Below are 18,611 nucleotides of genomic sequence, written 5' to 3'. Positions count from 1 at the left end.
CCGCTGTCAGAGAGCTATTGATTCAAGTAATGACCATCCAAGAGATCAACATTATAGTTTCAAATACATTTTCAAGCTTTACAGTGTTTTTTTAGATGTATATTGATTCAAACAATGTAATAAAAAAGTACATTTTGTGTTCTGTTGAGGATAAGACACGTGAACTGAGCTCATTGGGCCTTTAAAAGTTATATATTATCCAAGAGTCAATAGGTAGCCTGTGTAACATTCATTTAAATGTCCTAAATTAAATGTAGCATTCGCAGAAATTGCCCCTTTAACTAAGCATATCCAAGACGGTGAAAAATAGTGTTATTGGGAATTGGGTATTTTTCTACTAAACCCACGACAATGTTATCAAAACACATTAGCACATTGGTTTATTTAGTCTCTCCTAAGTAATAAATAGTCAAATGGTAATGTTAGCCTGATTATTCAGATACATACGTCATCAAATGCTGGATGATTTCTATTTAATCATCAGTTATTATCAACAGTTTCATTCGAATGTATCCACATGAATGGGATTAGAGACAGAAGATGCAAAGAGAACGAGATCAATATCAAATCATCATCTCTCACTCCCTCTGTCACATACACACGAACGAACGCGTGTGACACGCGAGAAACACACAAACATGCTAATAGCAGGTTTCTGATTAACAAATAAACATTGTAGTAGGTATTCCCTTAGTTCATAAAAGTGCTATTAGATAAATATTGGTGTTTATAAAGACATAAAGAGGTCTACTGCACGCATTGTAAAGTGAAGGGGTCGATTATCTCTCTCTCTCTCTCTCTCTCTCTCTCTCTCTCTCTCTCTCTCTCTCTCTCTCTCTCTCTCTCTCTCTCTCTCTATGAGTTCTTTTTTTTAACCTACTTAGGAAAATGTTCCTCCTATGAAGGAAAACTCGAAACATGATGAGAGGGAAGTGGAGCCCACGAAAGAGAAATCCGGTCTTGCGGTTCACGAGGCAAAACTTTCCCAAATTCATTCATTTCAACTCTTAATTTAGCGAGACACCCTTTCACTTTTTGTACATCCGTACAATCCTCACTACTTAAGATCATCCGCAGATATGGGATCAGAACACAAACCAAATTCTGACTGGAGGAAATTTGCAATATACTGGCAACAGGTAAGTCAACAACATGCTATCATTTGATCATTGCTTCAGGCTTCAATTAATTTATTATTTTCAGGATTATATTCAACTAACAATGACCATCTGTTGCAGATCATCTAACTACCATAAGAATGGCAATTCAGACTTTCACTTGGATGAGCGTCTTCCTCTGCCTCGCGCAGGTTTTCTCGATGCCCATGCCTTGCCAGCTACAAGGACAGCTGGTGCGAACAACCCACAACCTACTGAGAGACATGGTAGATTTTCTAAATTACTTTTGACTTGAGATGTATTATCCAACTATGTTTAACTGAATAGCTCAACGTGAAAAATGTGTTTTCTCCTTCTTTCAGGGAGGTCATTTTCCTCTGGAGTGCCTGCAGGAGAATGTCTTCATGGCATTCCCAGCCACCGCATTTGCAACCTCCGGGGCGCCACAGGTAAGGGCAAGCGAGCATATTCAAGAGTTCTTTACAGCATGAAAGAGTATTTGCAACCGTTAGGATTAGAAAGTAGAACACTTTACACGGCCATTTATGTTAATTGGAATTATTGCTGTTGTCCGTTTCAGTTGAGCAGCAGTGCTGCTAAGGCTATTTATGAGACATTGAAGAACATCGACACATTGTTCGGAACTGACAAACTGCCGACAATGTGGGACCAACAGAAGTTGGAGTATTTTCAGAACATTATCTACCGTCAGATTGAAGAGAGCGAGTGTGTGAGTACCTACCTAGGCCAATACAGATAGCTTAACTGTTTAAGTATGGTATGGTGACATTTTAATTATTTTATTCTTGTGTCAAATGATGGGGAGTGTGGATACAGGTGATTATCTAGTCAGGGAAAATGCGCTGAATACCTACTTTAGTAACATCGCGGCTTTCATAAAATAAAAAGTAGGGTACAAGCAAATACACTATAATGGATGAATTTTAATTATTATTCATCGCCTGCCTCTTTCTTCCTTTCTGGCAGATGAGCAGTGTGGATACAAGTGATTATCCCATCAGGGCAGAGGGCCTGAAGACATACTTTGGGAACATTGCAGCAGTTTTAAAAGAAAAGGTAGGATATAGTTTGAAAACAAATAGACATATTGTTTTGATAATATCTCTACATAGGACAATATTACCCTACATTGCCCTAACAATTTATTTTAATTTTCACAGAATTTCAGTTACTGCGCCTGGGAAGTGGTTCGAAAAGAACTCCTGTACACCCTAGAATTCATTCTGAAACACACCTCTGACAGCCTTCTGTGGTCCAACAGAACATGAATTTGAACTTGCAGATCTTTTTTACTAATGTGTTTTACAATTGTGCTTGATTTTTAAAGCCTTCTATTCTACAATCATGCAATGTGCAATGTCAAACAGCAATATTATACATGTATTTATTTATGTATTTATTTATCAAGGTTATTTATTGATGTAGGCCTACTTATATATTTATTTATTTATTTATTTATCAAGGTTATTTATTGTTGTAGGCCTATTTATGAATCTATTTATCTATTTGAAAATCGTGCCTTTTGTAGCTCTTCATCAAATGTTAAGTTAATAAAATAAAAAATACTTTTAAATATTGGTAATCTGAGTGCTCATTCTGTATCCAAGTCCAAGGTGTGATTTTATGTAGTTATTTTCTATTTCACCTTTATTTAACCAGGTAGGCCAGTTGAGAACGAGTTATCATTTACAACTGCGACACTGCCAAGATAAAGCAAAGTAGTGCGACAAAAACAACAACACAGAGTTACACATAAACAAACGTATAGTCAATAACACAATAGAAAAATCTATGTACAGTGTGTGCAAATGTGGAGAGTATGGGGGATAAGGCAATAAACAGGCCATAGAGGCGAAATAATTACAATTTAGCATTAACAATGGAGTGATAGACGTGCAGATGATGATGTGCAAGTAGAGATACTGGGGTGCAAAAGAGCAAGAGGGTAAGTAATAATATGGGGATGAGGTAGTTTGGTTTGCTATTTACAGATTGGCAGTGTACAGCTACAGTGATCGGTAAGCTGCTCTGACAGCTGATGCTTAAAGTAAGAGAGGGAGACATGTGTCTCCAGCTTCAGTGATTTTTGCAATTAATTCCAGTCATTGGCAGCAGAGAACTGGAAGGAATGGCGGCTAAAGCAAGTGTTGGCTTTGGGGATGACCAGTGAAATATACCTGCATATACCTGCTGGAGGGCGTGCTAAGGGTGGGTGTTGCTATGGTGACCAGTGATCTGGGATAAGGCAGGACTTTACCTAGCAAAAACGTATAGATAACCTGGAGCCAGTGGGTTTGGCCACGAATATGTAGTGAGGGCCAGCCAACGAGAGCATACAGGTCGCAGTGGTGGGTAGTATATGGGGCTTTGGTGACAAAACGGATGGCGCTGTGATAGACTACATCCAGTTTGCTAAGTAGAGTGTAGGAGGATATTTAGTAAATGACATCGCCGAAGTCAAGGATTGGTAGGATTGTCAGTTTTACGAGGGTATGTTTGGTGGCATGGGTGATGGAGGCTTTGTTGTGAAGTAGGACGCCGATTCTAGATTTAATTTTGGGTTGCAGATGCTTAATGTGAGTCTGGAAGGAGAGTTTACAGGCTAACCAGACACCTAGGTATTTGTAGTTGTTTCACATATTCTAAGTCAAAACCGTCCAGAGTCGTGTTGCTATTGATGCAAGAGGGTGCGGCAGCAATCGATGGAAGAGCATGCACTTAGTTTTACTAGCAATTAAAAGCAGTTGGAGGCCACGGAAGGAGTGTTGTATGGCGTTGAAGCTCTTTTGGAGGTTTGTTAGCAAAGTGTCCAAAGAAGGGCTAGATGTCTACAGAATGGTGTCGTCTGCGTAGAGGTGGATCAGAGAATCATCAGCAGCAAGAGCTACATCATTGATATATTCATAGAAAATAGTCAGCCCGAGAATTTCACCTTGTGGCACCCCCATAGCGGACATTAAGATTTGTATTAAACATGCTCAGGACATATGCACGGATGGCAGTACAATTAGTCCTATAGCCTACTAATCCATAAAGGAAAGCCATTAAAACAAGTCAAATGTATCTTCTCAAAATGTAGATATCTTCAAATGCTTTTTTTCAATTAAGTGTGTTTTATCACTGGACAGGGCTGGCCTGGTTTGGACAGGGCTGGCCTGTTTTGAACAGTGTACTTTGAGCACCTATACAACTTCCGTTCCAACCATGGAGATACTATTACATTATTAGAATTGCTCATTCTACGGTTCCAACCCATCTATGAAATTGTGTTCCACAATCAATAACGTATTAGAAGTAATATTCGCTAACTAGAATGCAAAGGTGCACAGTGTATTCTGTTATCATGAAATGCATTGCTCCAATGTAATTCTTTGCATACACATGTATGAAAACTATTCACTACCTTTACGTTTTTCGTGATTCATTTCACAATAGCATAATTAAGAATCACCCGATAAAAATTGGGGCTTATCAAGGGAATCATTCAACCTTCTTCACAGTGTTTTCCCTGTACACCAAGTCAGAACCGAAGGATTAAAAAACAGGGCATATAAGCAGACAATGAACGATCTAAAAATATTCGATGGTAACTTGTCTTACTCAAGAAAGCAAAAAAGAGACAATTTTTGTATGCAGCTTTATTAACTCAATGATTGTTGTTCTTTTTCTACATTGTTTACAAACTGATATGTGAAACTTATTGATTCCAAAATAACAAGTAAAACAGGCAACAAAAACAAAAAAGTTAAACAAATGTAATTGTTCTGCTGTTGTGGCTAATCTTTTTGTTGTTGTAGTTAAACATATGGGTCTCAAAACAGGTGGGGTACGGTTGGAAAACCGGTCGCCACTGGGTGGGTCCAATATCAAATGCTCTCGAATAGAGGCTACATTAATCTGAGCAAATTCTAAATCACCACAAATAGGATGCATTTTGCTGCCACAAATCACATATGAAACTGGGAACTTCCAAGCGCCTTTGTGGTGTCATAGGACGCCTTGGCAGTGCACCTGCTGTGGTTGAGTTGAGTGAAGACATAAAATATACATATATCAGGATCATAGCGCATGCGCATGGGAGATCACGCGAGTGGAGGTTCGCGACAACCTGGTGCAGTTCAAGAAATTCCTCGACAGCAGAGTCAAGCCATATGAGGAAGAAGAGGTCTCTTGGAGAACCACATAATCATCATTGGAGACATGTGACATGTTTCTGATCCCGGCTAATAGATTGACAGCTGATATATTTACTGACTGAATTATTTATTTATAAACATGGTTGACTGACATTTATATGTGAAGGCTATGAAGTTATTCCTTTATAATAAAATCAAATAATTATTCTCTCATCATTTTTATTAATTCGTTTATATATTCAGTCATTCATCCTTTCATTCTTTCATGCATTCATTTGTTTATAGACTGACTTTTTTAAAGGAGCAGTCTTCTATTCAAACAACACCAAAACGGTCAATGAACCACTCTTTTTCTCAATAGCTGAGGATTGGGGTTGGAGAAAAGTAATCATTGTCAAAGAACTAAGGATGATAGGACTGTCCATCTACGAGATTAAAGTTATGGGCCAGTTTCACCAACATTTGGAAGCTGTACCGTGTTTACCTACGTGTTTTACCTACCTACGTGTTTTACCTAAGATAATGTTATCACAACACATTGGCAAATTGGTTTATTCTTGCAGGTCTGCTAGTCTCTCCGAACGACGAAAAATTCAAATATTCATGCTAGCCTTTAAATGGTTGAGTATCTACCTGACTCTGTTCTGTTCTGCTTATACACGGCAGCATCTGAACTGTGCATGTGGACGCAATTCATGCACTAGTGCGCTATTTTTGCACCTGTCCACTATTTGATGTGTACAATTTGATGCTCAATATATCTCATTAATTGGCACAGGTCTTTATTTTGTGATTTAATCTAAGCGATATGTTTTTTCTGTACTTTTCTTAAGATGGAACTAATTCACTCACAACCATTTTATATTGTCTTCAGGTCGGGTGTGGTGTTGGGGCATCCTCTGGAGATGGAGGGTCAGTGACTTCAGGCAAAGGGTCTCTGAAAACGTATTTCAACAAGTTGAACACAATCTTGAAACAGACGGTTTCCAATATCAAATGCCCTCGAAAATAGGTGAAATTAATCAGAGGAAAAGTTCTAGATCACCACAAATCGGAGGAATTTCGCTGAAACTTGGAACTTCCAAGCGTCGTTTTTTTGTGTATCGTCGGATGCGTTGGCGCAGCACCTGCTGTGGTTGAGTTGACTGAAATAAATGCATGTCTTGTATGCGCTCCAGGAACACAGCGCATGAGCATGTAAGATCGTGGGAGAGGAGCTTCGCTACAAACTAGTGCAGTTTTAAAAATTCCTTGACACCATGGTCAAGCTGTGGTGACGAAGTCGACTGCAGAGTCAAGCGGTGAGGAAGTAGCGGTCTGTTAGACAACCTCATAATCATCATTGGAGACATGTGACATGTCCTTGAGGCTGGCTAATAGATAGATGGATGATCTTTTTGCTGACTGACTGATATGTTTATATGTGAAGGCTTTGTATTTATGTATTATAACACTAAATGACATAATACATGCATCTATTATCACATCGGTTTTTTTCATTCATTTATACATTCAGTCATCCATTTATTCATCCATTCAGTCTCATGCATTCATTTGTTTATAGGCAATCTACAGTTAAATTAAACACCATAGTGGTCACTCAACCACTATTCTGGTAAATGAGGGATGTGGGTTGAGAAAAGTAACCGCTGTCAGAGAGCTATTGATTCAAGTAATGACCATCCAAGAGATCAACATTATAGTTTCAAATACATTTTCAAGCTTTACAGTGTTTTTTTAGATGTATATTGTTTCAAACAATGTAATAAAAAAGTACATTTTGTGTTCTGTTGAGGATAAGACACGTGAACTGAGCTCATTGGGCCTTTAAAAGTTATATATTATCCAAGAGTCAATAGGTAGCCTGTGTAACATTCATTTAAATGTCCTAAATTAAATGTAGCATTCGCAGAAATTGCCCCTTTAACTAAGCATATCCAAGACGGTGAAAAATAGTGTTATTGGGAATTGGGTATTTTTCTACTAAACCCACGACAATGTTATCAAAACACATTAGCACATTGGTTTATTTAGTCTCTCCTAAGTAATAAATAGTCAAATGGTAATGTTAGCCTGATTATTCAGATACATACGTCATCAAATGCTGGATGATTTCTATTTAATCATCAGTTATTATCAACAGTTTCATTCGAATGTATCCACATGAATGGGATTAGAGACAGAAGATGCAAAGAGAACGAGATCAATATCAAATCATCATCTCTCACTCCCTCTGTCACATACACACGAACGAACGCGTGTGACACGCGAGAAACACACAAACATGCTAATAGCAGGTTTCTGATTAACAAATAAACATTGTAGTAGGTATTCCCTTAGTTCATAAAAGTGCTATTAGATAAATATTGGTGTTTATAAAGACATAAAGAGGTCTACTGCACGCATTGTAAAGTGAAGGGGTCGATTATCTCTCTCTCTCTCTCTCTCTCTCTCTCTCTCTCTCTCTCTCTCTCTCTCTATGAGTTCTTTTTTTTACCTACTTAGGAAAATGTTCCTCCTATGAAGGAAAACTCGAAACATGATGAGAGGGAAGTGGAGCCCACGAAAAGAGAAATCCGGTCTTGCGGTTCACGAGGCAAAACTTTCCCAAATTCATTCATTTCAACTCTTAATTTAGCGAGACACCCTTTCACTTTTTGTACATCCGTACAATCCTCACTACTTAAGATAATCCGCAGATATGGGATCAGAACACAAACCAAATTCTGACTGGAGGAAATTTGCAATATACTGGCAACAGGTAAGTCAACAACATGCTATCATTTGATCATTGCTTCAGGCTTCAATTAATTTATTATTTTCAGGATTATATTCAACTAACAATGACCATCTGTTGCAGATCATCTAACTACCATAAGAATGGCAATTCAGACTTTCACTTGGATGAGCGTCTTCCTCTGCCTCGCGCAGGTTTTCTCGATGCCCATGCCTTGCCAGCTACAAGGACAGCTGGTGCGAACAACCCACAACCTACTGAGAGACATGGTAGATTTTCTAAATTACTTTTGACTTGAGATGTATTATCCAACTATGTTTAACTGAATAGCTCAACGTGAAAAATGTGTTTTCTCCTTCTTTCAGGGAAGTCATTTTCCTCTGGAGTGCCTGCAGGAGAATGTCTTCATGGCATTCCCAGCCACCGCATTTGCAACCTCCGGGGCGCCACAGGTAAGGGCAAGCGAGCATATTCAAGAGTTCTTTACAGCATGAAAGAGTATTTGCAACCGTTAGGATTATAAAGTAGAACACTTTACACGGCCATTTATGTTAATTGGAATTATTGTTGTTGTCCGTTTCAGTTGAGCAGCAGTGCTGCTAAGGCTATTTATGAGACATTGAAGAACATCGACACATTGTTCGGAACTGACAAACTGCCGACAATGTGGGACCAACAGAAGTTGGAGTATTTTCAGAACATTATCTACCGTCAGATTGAAGAGAGCGAGTGTGTGAGTACCTACCTAGGCCAATACAGATAGCTTAACTGTTTAAGTATGGTATGGTGACATTTTAATTATTTTATTCTTGTGTCAAATGATGGGGAGTGTGGATACAGGTGATTATCTAGTCAGGGAAAATGCGCTGAATACCTACTTTAGTAACATCGCGGCTTTCATAAAATAAAAAGTAGGGTACAAGCAAATACACTATAATGGATGAATTTTAATTATTATTCATCGCCTGCCTCTTTCTTCCTTTCTGGCAGATGAGCAGTGTGGATACAAGTGATTATCCCATCAGGGCAGAGGGCCTGAAGACATACTTTGGGAACATTGCAGCAGTTTTAAAAGAAAAGGTAGGATATAGTTTGAAAACAAATAGACATATTGTTTTGATAATATCTCTACATAGGACAATATTACCCTACATTGCCCTAACAATTTATTTTAATTTTCACAGAATTTCAGTTACTGCGCCTGGGAAGTGGTTCGAAAAGAACTCCTGTACACCCTAGAATTCATTCTGAAACACACCTCTGACAGCCTTCTGTGGTCCAACAGAACATGAATTTGAACTTGCAGATCTTTTTTACTAATGTGTTTTACAATTGTGCTTGATTTTTAAAGCCTTCTATTCTACAATCATGCAATGTGCAATGTCAAACAGCAATATTATACATGTATTTATTTATGTATTTATTTATCAAGGTTATTTATTGATGTAGGCCTACTTATATATTTATTTATTTATTTATTTATCAAGGTTATTTATTGTTGTAGGCCTATTTATGAATCTATTTATCTATTTGAAAATCGTGCCTTTTGTAGCTCTTCATCAAATGTTAAGTTAATAAAATAAAAAATACTTTTAAATATTGGTAATCTGAGTGCTCATTCTGTATCCAAGTCCAAGGTGTGATTTTATGTAGTTATTTTCTATTTCACCTTTATTTAACCAGGTAGGCCAGTTGAGAACGAGTTATCATTTACAACTGCGACACTGCCAAGATAAAGCAAAGCAGTGCGACAAAAACAACAACACAGAGTTACACATAAACAAACGTATAGTCAATAACACAATAGAAAAATCTATGTGCAGTGTGTGCAAATGTGGAGAGTATGGGGGATAAGGCAATAAACAGGCCATAGAGGCGAAATAATTACAATTTAGCATTAACAATGGAGTGATAGACGTGCAGATGATGATGTGCAAGTAGAGATACTGGGGTGCAAAAGAGCAAGAGGGTAAGTAATAATATGGGGATGAGGTAGTTTGGTTTGCTATTTACAGATTGGCAGTGTACAGCTACAGTGATCGGTAAGCTGCTCTGACAGCTGATGCTTAAAGTAAGAGAGGGAGACATGTGTCTCCAGCTTCAGTGATTTTTAAAATTAATTCCAGTCATTGGCAGCAGAGAACTGGAAGGAATGGCGGCTAAAGCAAGTGTTGGCTTTGGGGATGACCAGTGAAATATACCTGCATATACCTGCTGGAGGGCGTGCTAAGGGTGGGTGTTGCTATGGTGACCAGTGATCTGGGATAAGGCAGGACTTTACCTAGCAAAAACGTATAGATAACCTGGAGCCAGTGGGTTTGGCCACGAATATGTAGTGAGGGCCAGCCAACGAGAGCATACAGGTCGCAGTGGTGGGTAGTATATGGGGCTTTGGTGACAAAACGGATGGCGCTGTGATAGACTACATCCAGTTTGCTAAGTAGAGTGTAGGAGGATATTTAGTAAATGACATCGCCGAAGTCAAGGATTGGTAGGATTGTCAGTTTTACGAGGGTATGTTTGGTGGCATGGGTGATGGAGGCTTTGTTGTGAAGTAGGACGCCGATTCTAGATTTAATTTTGGGTTGCAGATGCTTAATGTGAGTCTGGAAGGAGAGTTTACAGGCTAACCAGACACCTAGGTATTTGTAGTTGTTTCACATATTCTAAGTCAAAACCGTCCAGAGTCGTGTTGCTATTGATGCAAGAGGGTGCGGCAGCAATCGATGGAAGAGCATGCACTTAGTTTTACTAGCAATTAAAAGCAGTTGGAGGCCACGGAAGGAGTGTTGTATGGCGTTGAAGCTCTTTTGGAGGTTTGTTAGCACAGTGTCCAAAGAAGGGCTAGATGTCTACAGAATGGTGTCGTCTGCGTAGAGGTGGATCAGAGAATCATCAGCAGCAAGAGCTACATCATTGATATATTCATAGAAAATAGTCAGCCCGAGAATTTCACCTTGTGGCACCCCCATAGCGGACATTAAGATTTGTATTAAACATGCTCAGGACATATGCACGGATGGCAGTACAATTAGTCCTATAGCCTACTAATCCATAAAGGAAAGCCATTAAAACAAGTCAAATGTATCTTCTCAAAATGTAGATATCTTCAAATGCTTTTTTTCAATTAAGTGTGTTTTATCACTGGACAGGGCTGGCCTGGTTTGGACAGAGCTGGCCTGTTTTGAACAGTGTACTTTGAGCACCTATACAACTTCCGTTCCAACCATGGAGATACTATTACATTATTAGAATTGCTCATTCTACGGTTCCAACCCATCTATGAAATTGTGTTCCACAATCAATAACGTATTAGGAGTAATATTCGCCGAATAGAATGCAAAGGTGCACAGTGTATTCTGTTATCATGAAATGCATTGCTCCAATGTAATTCTTTGCATAGACATGTATGAAAACTGTTCACTATCTTTACGTTTTTCATGATTCATTTCACAAAATAGCATAATTAAGAATCACCCGTTGAAAATTGGGGCTTATCAAGGGAATTATTCAACCTTCTTCACAGTGTTTTCCCTGTACACCAAGTCAGAAGCGAAGGATTAAAAAACGGGGCATATAAGCAGACAATGAACGATCTAAAAATATTCGATGATAACTTGTCTTACTCAAGAAAGCAAAAAAGAGACCACGTTTGTATGCAGCTTTATTAACTCAATCATTATTGTTGTTTTTCTACATTGTTTACAAACTGATATGTGAAACTTACTGATGCCAAAATAGTAAAACTGGCAACAACAACAAAAAAGTTAAACAAATGTACATTTTCTGCTGTTGTGGCTAATCTTTTTGTTGTTGTAGTTAAACATATGGGGCTCAAAACAGGTGTGGTACAGGTGTGGTACGGTTGGAAAACCGGTCGCCACTGGGTGGGTCCAATATCAAATGCCCTCGAATAGAGGCTACATTAATCTGAGCAAATTCTAAATCACCACAAATAGGATGCATTTTGCTGCCTCAAATCACATATGAAACTGGGAACTCCCAAGCGCCTTTGTGGTGTCATAGGACGCCTTGGCAGCGCACCTGCTGTGGTTGAGTTGAGTGAAGACATAAAATACACATATATATATATATATATATATATATATATATATATATATATATATATATATATTATATGCTCTCCAGGAACACAGCGCATGCGCATGGGAGATCACGCGAGTGGAGTTTCGCGACAACCTGGTGCAGTTCAAGACATTTCTCGACAGCAGAGTCAAGCCATGAGGAAGAAGAGGTCTGTTGGAAAACAACATAATCATCATTGGAGACATGTGACATGTTTCTGATCCCGGCTAATAGATTGACAGCTGATATATTTACTGACTGAATGATTTATTTATAAACATGGTTTACTGACATTTATATGTGAAGGCTATGAAGTTATTCCTTTATAATAAAATCTAATAATTATTCTCTCATCATTTTTATTAATTCGTTTATAAATTCAGTCATTCATCCCTTCATTCTTTCATGCATTCATTTGTTTATAGACTGACTTTTTTAAAGGAGCAGTCTGCTATTCAAACAACACCAAAACGGTCAATGAACCACTATTTTTCTCAATAGCTGAGAATTGGGGTTGGAGAAAAGTAATCATTGTCAAATAACTAAGGATGAAAGGAATGTCCATCTACGAGATTAAAGTTATGGGCTAGTTTGAACTACATTTGGAAGCTGTACCGTGTTTTACCTACGTGTTTCACCTAGGATAATGTTATCACAACACATTGGTAAATTGGTTTATTCTGGCAGGCCTGCTAGTCTCTCCGAACGACGAAAAATTCAAATATTCATGCTAGCCTTTAAATGGTTGAGTATCTACCTGACTCTGTTCTGTTCTGCTTATACACGGCAGCATCTGAACTGTGCATGTGGACGCAATTCATGCGCTAGTGCGCAATTTTTGCACCTGTCCACTATTTGATGTGTACAATTTGATACTCAATATATCTCATTATTAGACCTCAATTTATTTTATTTTATTATAGGACGTTTTATATAACCAATGCCTTCACTCTCTGTACCACAATGTTTCATTTGTGGATACTATTCCAATACGGGGCGGCAGGGTATCCTAGTGGTTAGAGCGTTGGACTAGTAACCGGAAGGTTTCGAGTTCAAAACCCCCGAGCTGACAAGGTACAAATATGTCGTTCTGCCCCTGAACAGGCAGTTAACCCACTGTTCCCAGGCCGTCATTGAAAATAAGAATTTGTTCTTAACTGACTTGCCTGGTAAAATAAAACAGTTCACTTTTTGATATTGATATGACTTTATTTCAGGGTGGACAATTTCGAGTTCTGTTTCCGTAAAGAAAAGTCGAGCGCATGTTTCCAGAGCATGTTTACAAGAACACACAGGTAAGATACTGAAGTGTATCATGTAGCAAGATTTGGATAGAATAAACTAGAGAGTTTGATGTTTTTCCATTTCAAAATGATCAATTGGAAGTTTAACCATGGAATTTATGAGACATCCTAATGCCTAAAACGGTGTTTTCTATTATACAGAGCGAGGACGTCTCTGTGGTTGCATTAGAGTCTTTGGAATATATGGCCCAATTATTTAACAGCCTGACTCCGTTCACATGGAACAAAGAAACACTGAACCTGTTCAAAAACAGATGACCTAGTTAAGTTAAGAAATTGGAGGGATGCGTAAGTATGATCCCTCATGTTGTAGCCTAAATTATATTTGGGGGGCAGACAATAATTGGCATAGGTCTTTATTTTGTGATTTCATCTAAGCGATATATTTTTTTTTCTGTACTTTTCTTAAGACGGAACTAATTCACTCACAACCATTTTATATTGTCTTCAGGTCGGGTGTGGTGTTGGGGCATCCTCTGGAGATGGAGGGTCAGTGACTTCAGGCAAAGGGTCTCTGAAAACGTATTTCAACAAGCTGAACACAATCTTGAAACAGAAGGTTTCCAATATCAAATGCCCTCGAAAATAGGTGAAATTAATCAGAGGAAAAGTTCTAGATCACCACAAATCGGAGGAATTTCGCTGAAACTTGGAACTTCCAAGCGTCGTTTTTTTGTGTGTCGTCGGATGCGTTGGCGCAGCACCTGCTGTGGTTGAGTTGACTGAAATAAATGCATGTCTTGTATGCGCTCCAGGAACACAGCGCGGTCTGTTAGACAACCTCATAATCATCATTGGAGACATGTGACATGTCCTTGAGGCTGGCTAATAGATAGATGGATGATATTTTTACTGACTGACTGATATGTTTATATGTGAAGGCTTTGTATTTATGTATTATAACACCATTAAATGACATAATACATGCATCTATTATCATATAGTTTTTTTCCATTCATTTATATATTCAGTCATCCATTTATTCATCCATTCAGTCTCATGCATTTATTTGTTTATAGGCAATCTACAGTTAAATTAAACACCATAGTGGTCACTCAACCACTATTCTGGTAAATGAGGGATGTGGGTCGAGAAAAGTAACCGCTATCAGAGAGCTATTGATTCATGTAATGACCATCCAAAAGACCAACATTATAGTTTCAAATACATTTTCAAGCATTACAGGTTTTTTTTAGATGTATATTGTTTCAAACAATGTAATTAAAAAGTACATTTTGTGTTCTGTTGAGGATAAGACACGTGAACTGAGCTCATTGGGCCTTTAAAAGTTATATATTATCCAAGAGTCAATAGGTAGCCTGTGTAACATTCATTTAAATGTCCTAAATTAAATGTAGCATTCGCAGAAATTGCCCCTTTAACTAAGCATATCCAAGACGGTGAAAAATAGTGTTATTGGGAATTGGGTATTTTTCTACTAAACCCACGACAATGTTATCAAAACACATTAGCACATTGGTTTATTTAGTCTCTCCTAAGTAATAAATAGTCAAATGGTAATGTTAGCCTGATTATTCAGATACATACGTCATCAAATGCTGGATGATTTCTATTTAATCATCAGTTATTATCAACAGTTTCATTCGAATGTATCCACATGAATGGGATTAGAGACAGAAGATGCAAAGAGAACGAGATCAATATCAAATCATCATCTCTCACTCCCTCTGTCACATACACACGAACGAACGCGTGTGACACGCGAGAAACACACAAACATGCTAATAGCAGGTTTCTGATTAACAAATAAACATTGTAGTAGGTATTCCCTTAGTTCATAAAAGTGCTATTAGATAAATATTGGTGTTTATAAAGACATAAAGAGGTCTACTGCACGCATTGTAAAGTGAAGGGGTCGATTATCTCTCTCTCTCTCTCTCTCTCTCTCTCTCTCTCTCTCTCTCTCTCTCTCTCTCTCTATGAGTTCTTTTTTTTAACCTACTTAGGAAAATGTTCCTCCTATGAAGGAAAACTCGAAACATGATGAGAGGGAAGTGGAGCCCACGAAAGAGAAATCCGGTCTTGCGGTTCACGAGGCAAAACTTTCCCAAATTCATTCATTTCAACTCTTAATTTAGCGAGACACCCTTTCACTTTTTGTACATCCGTACAACCCTCACTACTTAAGATAATCCGCAGATATGGGATCAGAACACAAACCAAATTCTGACTGGAGGAAATTTGCAATATACTGGCAACAGGTAAGTCAACAACATGCTATCATTTGATCATTGCTTCAGGCTTCAATTAATTTATTATTTTCAGGATTATATTCAACTAACAATGACCATCTGTTGCAGATCATCTAACTACCATAAGAATGGCAATTCAGACTTTCACTTGGATGAGCGTCTTCCTCTGCCTCGCGCAGGTTTTCTCGATGCCCATGCCTTGCCAGCTACAAGGACAGCTGGTGCGAACAACCCACAACCTACTGAGAGACATGGTAGATTTTCTAAATTACTTTTGACTTGAGATGTATTATCCAACTATGTTTAACTGAATAGCTCAACGTGAAAAATGTGTTTTCTCCTTCTTTCAGGGAGGTCATTTTCCTCTGGAGTGCCTGCAGGAGAATGTCTTCATGGCATTCCCAGCCACCGCATTTGCAACCTCCGGGGCGCCACAGGTAAGGGCAAGCGAGCATATTCAAGAGTTCTTTACAGCATGAAAGAGTATTTGCAACCGTTAGGATTAGAAAGTAGAACACTTTACACGGCCATTTATGTTAATTGGAATTATTGTTGTTGTCCGTTTCAGTTGAGCAGCAGTGCTGCTAAGGCTATTTATGAGACATTGAAGAACATCGACACATTGTTCGGAACTGACAAACTGCCGACAATGTGGGACCAACAGAAGTTGGAGTATTTTCAGAACATTATCTACCGTCAGATTGAAGAGAGCGAGTGTGTGAGTACCTACCTAGGCCAATACAGATAGCTTAACTGTTTAAGTATGGTATGGTGACATTTTAATTATTTTATTCTTGTGTCAAATGATGGGGAGTGTGGATACAGGTGATTATCTAGTCAGGGAAAATGCGCTGAATACCTACTTTAGTAACATCGCGGCTTTCATAAAATAAAAAGTAGGGTACAAGCAAATACACTATAATGGATGAATTTTAATTATTATTCATCGCCTGCCTCTTTCTTCCTTTCTGGCAGATGAGCAGTGTGGATACAAGTGATTATCCCATCAGGGCAGAGGGCCTGAAGACATACTTTGGGAACATTGCAGCAGTTTTAAAAGAAAAGGTAGGATATAGTTTGAAAACAAATAGACATATTGTTTTGATAATATCTCTACATAGGACAATATTACCCTACATTGCCCTAACAATTTATTTTAATTTTCACAGAATTTCAGTTACTGCGCCTGGGAAGTGGTTCGAAAAGAACTCCTGTACACCCTAGAATTCATTCTGAAACACACCTCTGACAGCCTTCTGTGGTCCAACAGAACATGAATTTGAACTTGCAGATCTTTTTTACTAATGTGTTTTACAATTGTGCTTGATTTTTAAAGCCTTCTATTCTACAATCATGCAATGTGCAATGTCAAACAGCAATATTATACATGTATTTATTTATGTATTTATTTATCAAGGTTATTTATTGATGTAGGCCTACTTATATATTTATTTATTTATTTATTTATCAAGGTTATTTATTGTTGTAGGCCTATTTATGAATCTATTTATCTATTTGAAAATCGTGCCTTTTGTAGCTCTTCATCAAATGTTAAGTTAATAAAATAAAAAATACTTTTAAATATTGGTAATCTGAGTGCTCATTCTGTATCCAAGTCCAAGGTGTGATTTTATGTAGTTATTTTCTATTTCACCTTTATTTAACCAGGTAGGCCAGTTGAGAACGAGTTATCATTTACAACTGCGACACTGCCAAGATAAAGCAAAGTAGTGCGACAAAAACAACAACACAGAGTTACACATAAACAAACGTATAGTCAATAACACAATAGAAAAATCTATGTACAGTGTGTGCAAATGTGGAGAGTATGGGGGATAAGGCAATAAACAGGCCATAGAGGCGAAATAATTACAATTTAGCATTAACAATGGAGTGATAGACGTGCAGATGATGATGTGCAAGTAGAGATACTGGGGTGCAAAAGAGCAAGAGGGTAAGTAATAATATGGGGATGAGGTAGTTTGGTTTGCTATTTACAGATTGGCAGTGTACAGCTACAGTGATCGGTAAGCTGCTCTGACAGCTGATGCTTAAAGTAAGAGAGGGAGACATGTGTCTCCAGCTTCAGTGATTTTTTGCAATTAATTCCAGTCATTGGCAGCAGAGAACTGGAAGGAATGGCGGCTAAAGCAAGTGTTGGCTTTGGGGATGACCAGTGAAATATACCTGCATATACCTGCTGGAGGGCGTGCTAAGGGTGGGTGTTGCTATGGTGACCAGTGATCTGGGATAAGGCAGGACTTTACCTAGCAAAAACGTATAGATAACCTGGAGCCAGTGGGTTTGGCCACGAATATGTAGTGAGGGCCAGCCAACGAGAGCATACAGGTCGCAGTGGGTGGGTAGTATATGGGGCTTTGGTGACAAACGGATGGCGCTGTGATAGACTACATCCAGTTGCTAAGTAGAGTGTAGGAGGATATTTAGTAAATGACATCGCCGAAGTCAAGGATTGGTAGGATTGTCAGTTTTACGAGGGTATGTTTGGTGGCATGGGTGATGGAGGCTTTTGTTGTGAAGTAGGACGCCGATTCTAGATTTAATTTTGGGTTGCAGATGCTTAATGTGAGTCTGGAAGGAGAGTTTACAGGCTAACCAGACACCTAGGTATTTGTAGTTGTTTCACATATTCTAAGTCAAAACCGTCCAGAGTCGTGGTTGCTATTGATGCAAGAGGGTGCGGCAGCAATCGATGGAAGAGCATGCACTTAGTTTTACTAGCAATTAAAAGCAGTTGGAGGCCACGGAAGGAGGTGTTGTATGGCGTTGAAGCTCTTTTGGAGGTTTGTTAGCAAAGTGTCCAAAGAAGGGCTAGATGTCTACAGAATGGTGTCGTCTGCGTAGAGGTGGATCAGAGAATCTCAGCAGCAAGAGCTACATCATTGATATATTCATAGAAATAGTCAGCCCGAGAATTTCACCTTGTGGCACCCCCATAGCGGACATTAAGATTTGTATTAAACATGCTCAGGACA

The 18,611-nt window shown here is 38.5% G+C and overlaps 3 protein-coding genes across 3 annotated transcripts; all 3 read left to right on the top strand.

Annotated features, from left to right (window-relative positions):
* The first annotated feature begins 1,258 nt into the window (after window positions 1–1,258).
* LOC109897264 (interferon beta-like) lies at window positions 1,259–2,407 on the top strand. The gene is made up of 5 exons (XM_031819910.1): window positions 1,259–1,384; window positions 1,481–1,567; window positions 1,699–1,848; window positions 2,106–2,195; window positions 2,300–2,407. The coding sequence occupies exons 1-5, from the start codon at window positions 1,259–1,261 to the stop codon at window positions 2,405–2,407; spliced, it is 561 nt and encodes a 186-aa protein (XP_031675770.1).
* Window positions 2,408–8,155: 5,748 nt separating this feature from the next.
* LOC109897570 (interferon beta-like) lies at window positions 8,156–9,304 on the top strand. Its single transcript, XM_020492075.2, has 5 exons — window positions 8,156–8,281; window positions 8,378–8,464; window positions 8,596–8,745; window positions 9,003–9,092; window positions 9,197–9,304. The coding sequence occupies exons 1-5, from the start codon at window positions 8,156–8,158 to the stop codon at window positions 9,302–9,304; spliced, it is 561 nt and encodes a 186-aa protein (XP_020347664.2).
* Window positions 9,305–15,743: 6,439 nt separating this feature from the next.
* LOC116370945 (interferon beta-like) lies at window positions 15,744–16,892 on the top strand. The gene is made up of 5 exons (XM_031819909.1): window positions 15,744–15,869; window positions 15,966–16,052; window positions 16,184–16,333; window positions 16,591–16,680; window positions 16,785–16,892. Exons 1-5 carry the CDS (start codon window positions 15,744–15,746, stop codon window positions 16,890–16,892), a joined length of 561 nt encoding a protein of 186 aa, XP_031675769.1.
* The last annotated feature ends 1,719 nt before the right edge of the window (window positions 16,893–18,611 follow it).

Source organism: Oncorhynchus kisutch, unplaced genomic scaffold (genome assembly GCF_002021735.2).
Source record: "Oncorhynchus kisutch isolate 150728-3 unplaced genomic scaffold, Okis_V2 scaffold2840, whole genome shotgun sequence".
Lineage (NCBI taxonomy): Eukaryota > Metazoa > Chordata > Actinopteri > Salmoniformes > Salmonidae > Oncorhynchus > Oncorhynchus kisutch.
Note: the sequence above shows the minus strand (reverse complement) of the source record. Positions and strands in the feature narration are given on the sequence as shown.

What these genes read in the sequence shown, in the direction of transcription:
- LOC116370945 (XM_031819909.1), top strand. Translation starts at nt 15,744, where the DNA reads ATGGCAATTCAGACTTTCACTTGGATGAGCGTCTTCCTCTGCCTCGCG. An exon ending in ACAACCTACTGAGAGACATG is followed by an intron (nt 15,870 to 15,965) that starts GTAGATTTTCTA and finishes TCCTTCTTTCAG; the next exon opens with GGAGGTCATTTTCCTCTGGA. An exon ending in CAGCAGTTTTAAAAGAAAAG is followed by an intron (nt 16,681 to 16,784) that starts GTAGGATATAGT and finishes TAATTTTCACAG; the next exon opens with AATTTCAGTTACTGCGCCTG.
- LOC109897264 (XM_031819910.1), top strand. Translation starts at nt 1,259, where the DNA reads ATGGCAATTCAGACTTTCACTTGGATGAGCGTCTTCCTCTGCCTCGCG. An exon ending in AGATTGAAGAGAGCGAGTGT is followed by an intron (nt 1,849 to 2,105) that starts GTGAGTACCTAC and finishes CCTTTCTGGCAG; the next exon opens with ATGAGCAGTGTGGATACAAG. An exon ending in CAGCAGTTTTAAAAGAAAAG is followed by an intron (nt 2,196 to 2,299) that starts GTAGGATATAGT and finishes TAATTTTCACAG; the next exon opens with AATTTCAGTTACTGCGCCTG.
- LOC109897570 (XM_020492075.2), top strand. Translation starts at nt 8,156, where the DNA reads ATGGCAATTCAGACTTTCACTTGGATGAGCGTCTTCCTCTGCCTCGCG. An exon ending in CAACCTCCGGGGCGCCACAG is followed by an intron (nt 8,465 to 8,595) that starts GTAAGGGCAAGC and finishes TGTCCGTTTCAG; the next exon opens with TTGAGCAGCAGTGCTGCTAA. An exon ending in AGATTGAAGAGAGCGAGTGT is followed by an intron (nt 8,746 to 9,002) that starts GTGAGTACCTAC and finishes CCTTTCTGGCAG; the next exon opens with ATGAGCAGTGTGGATACAAG.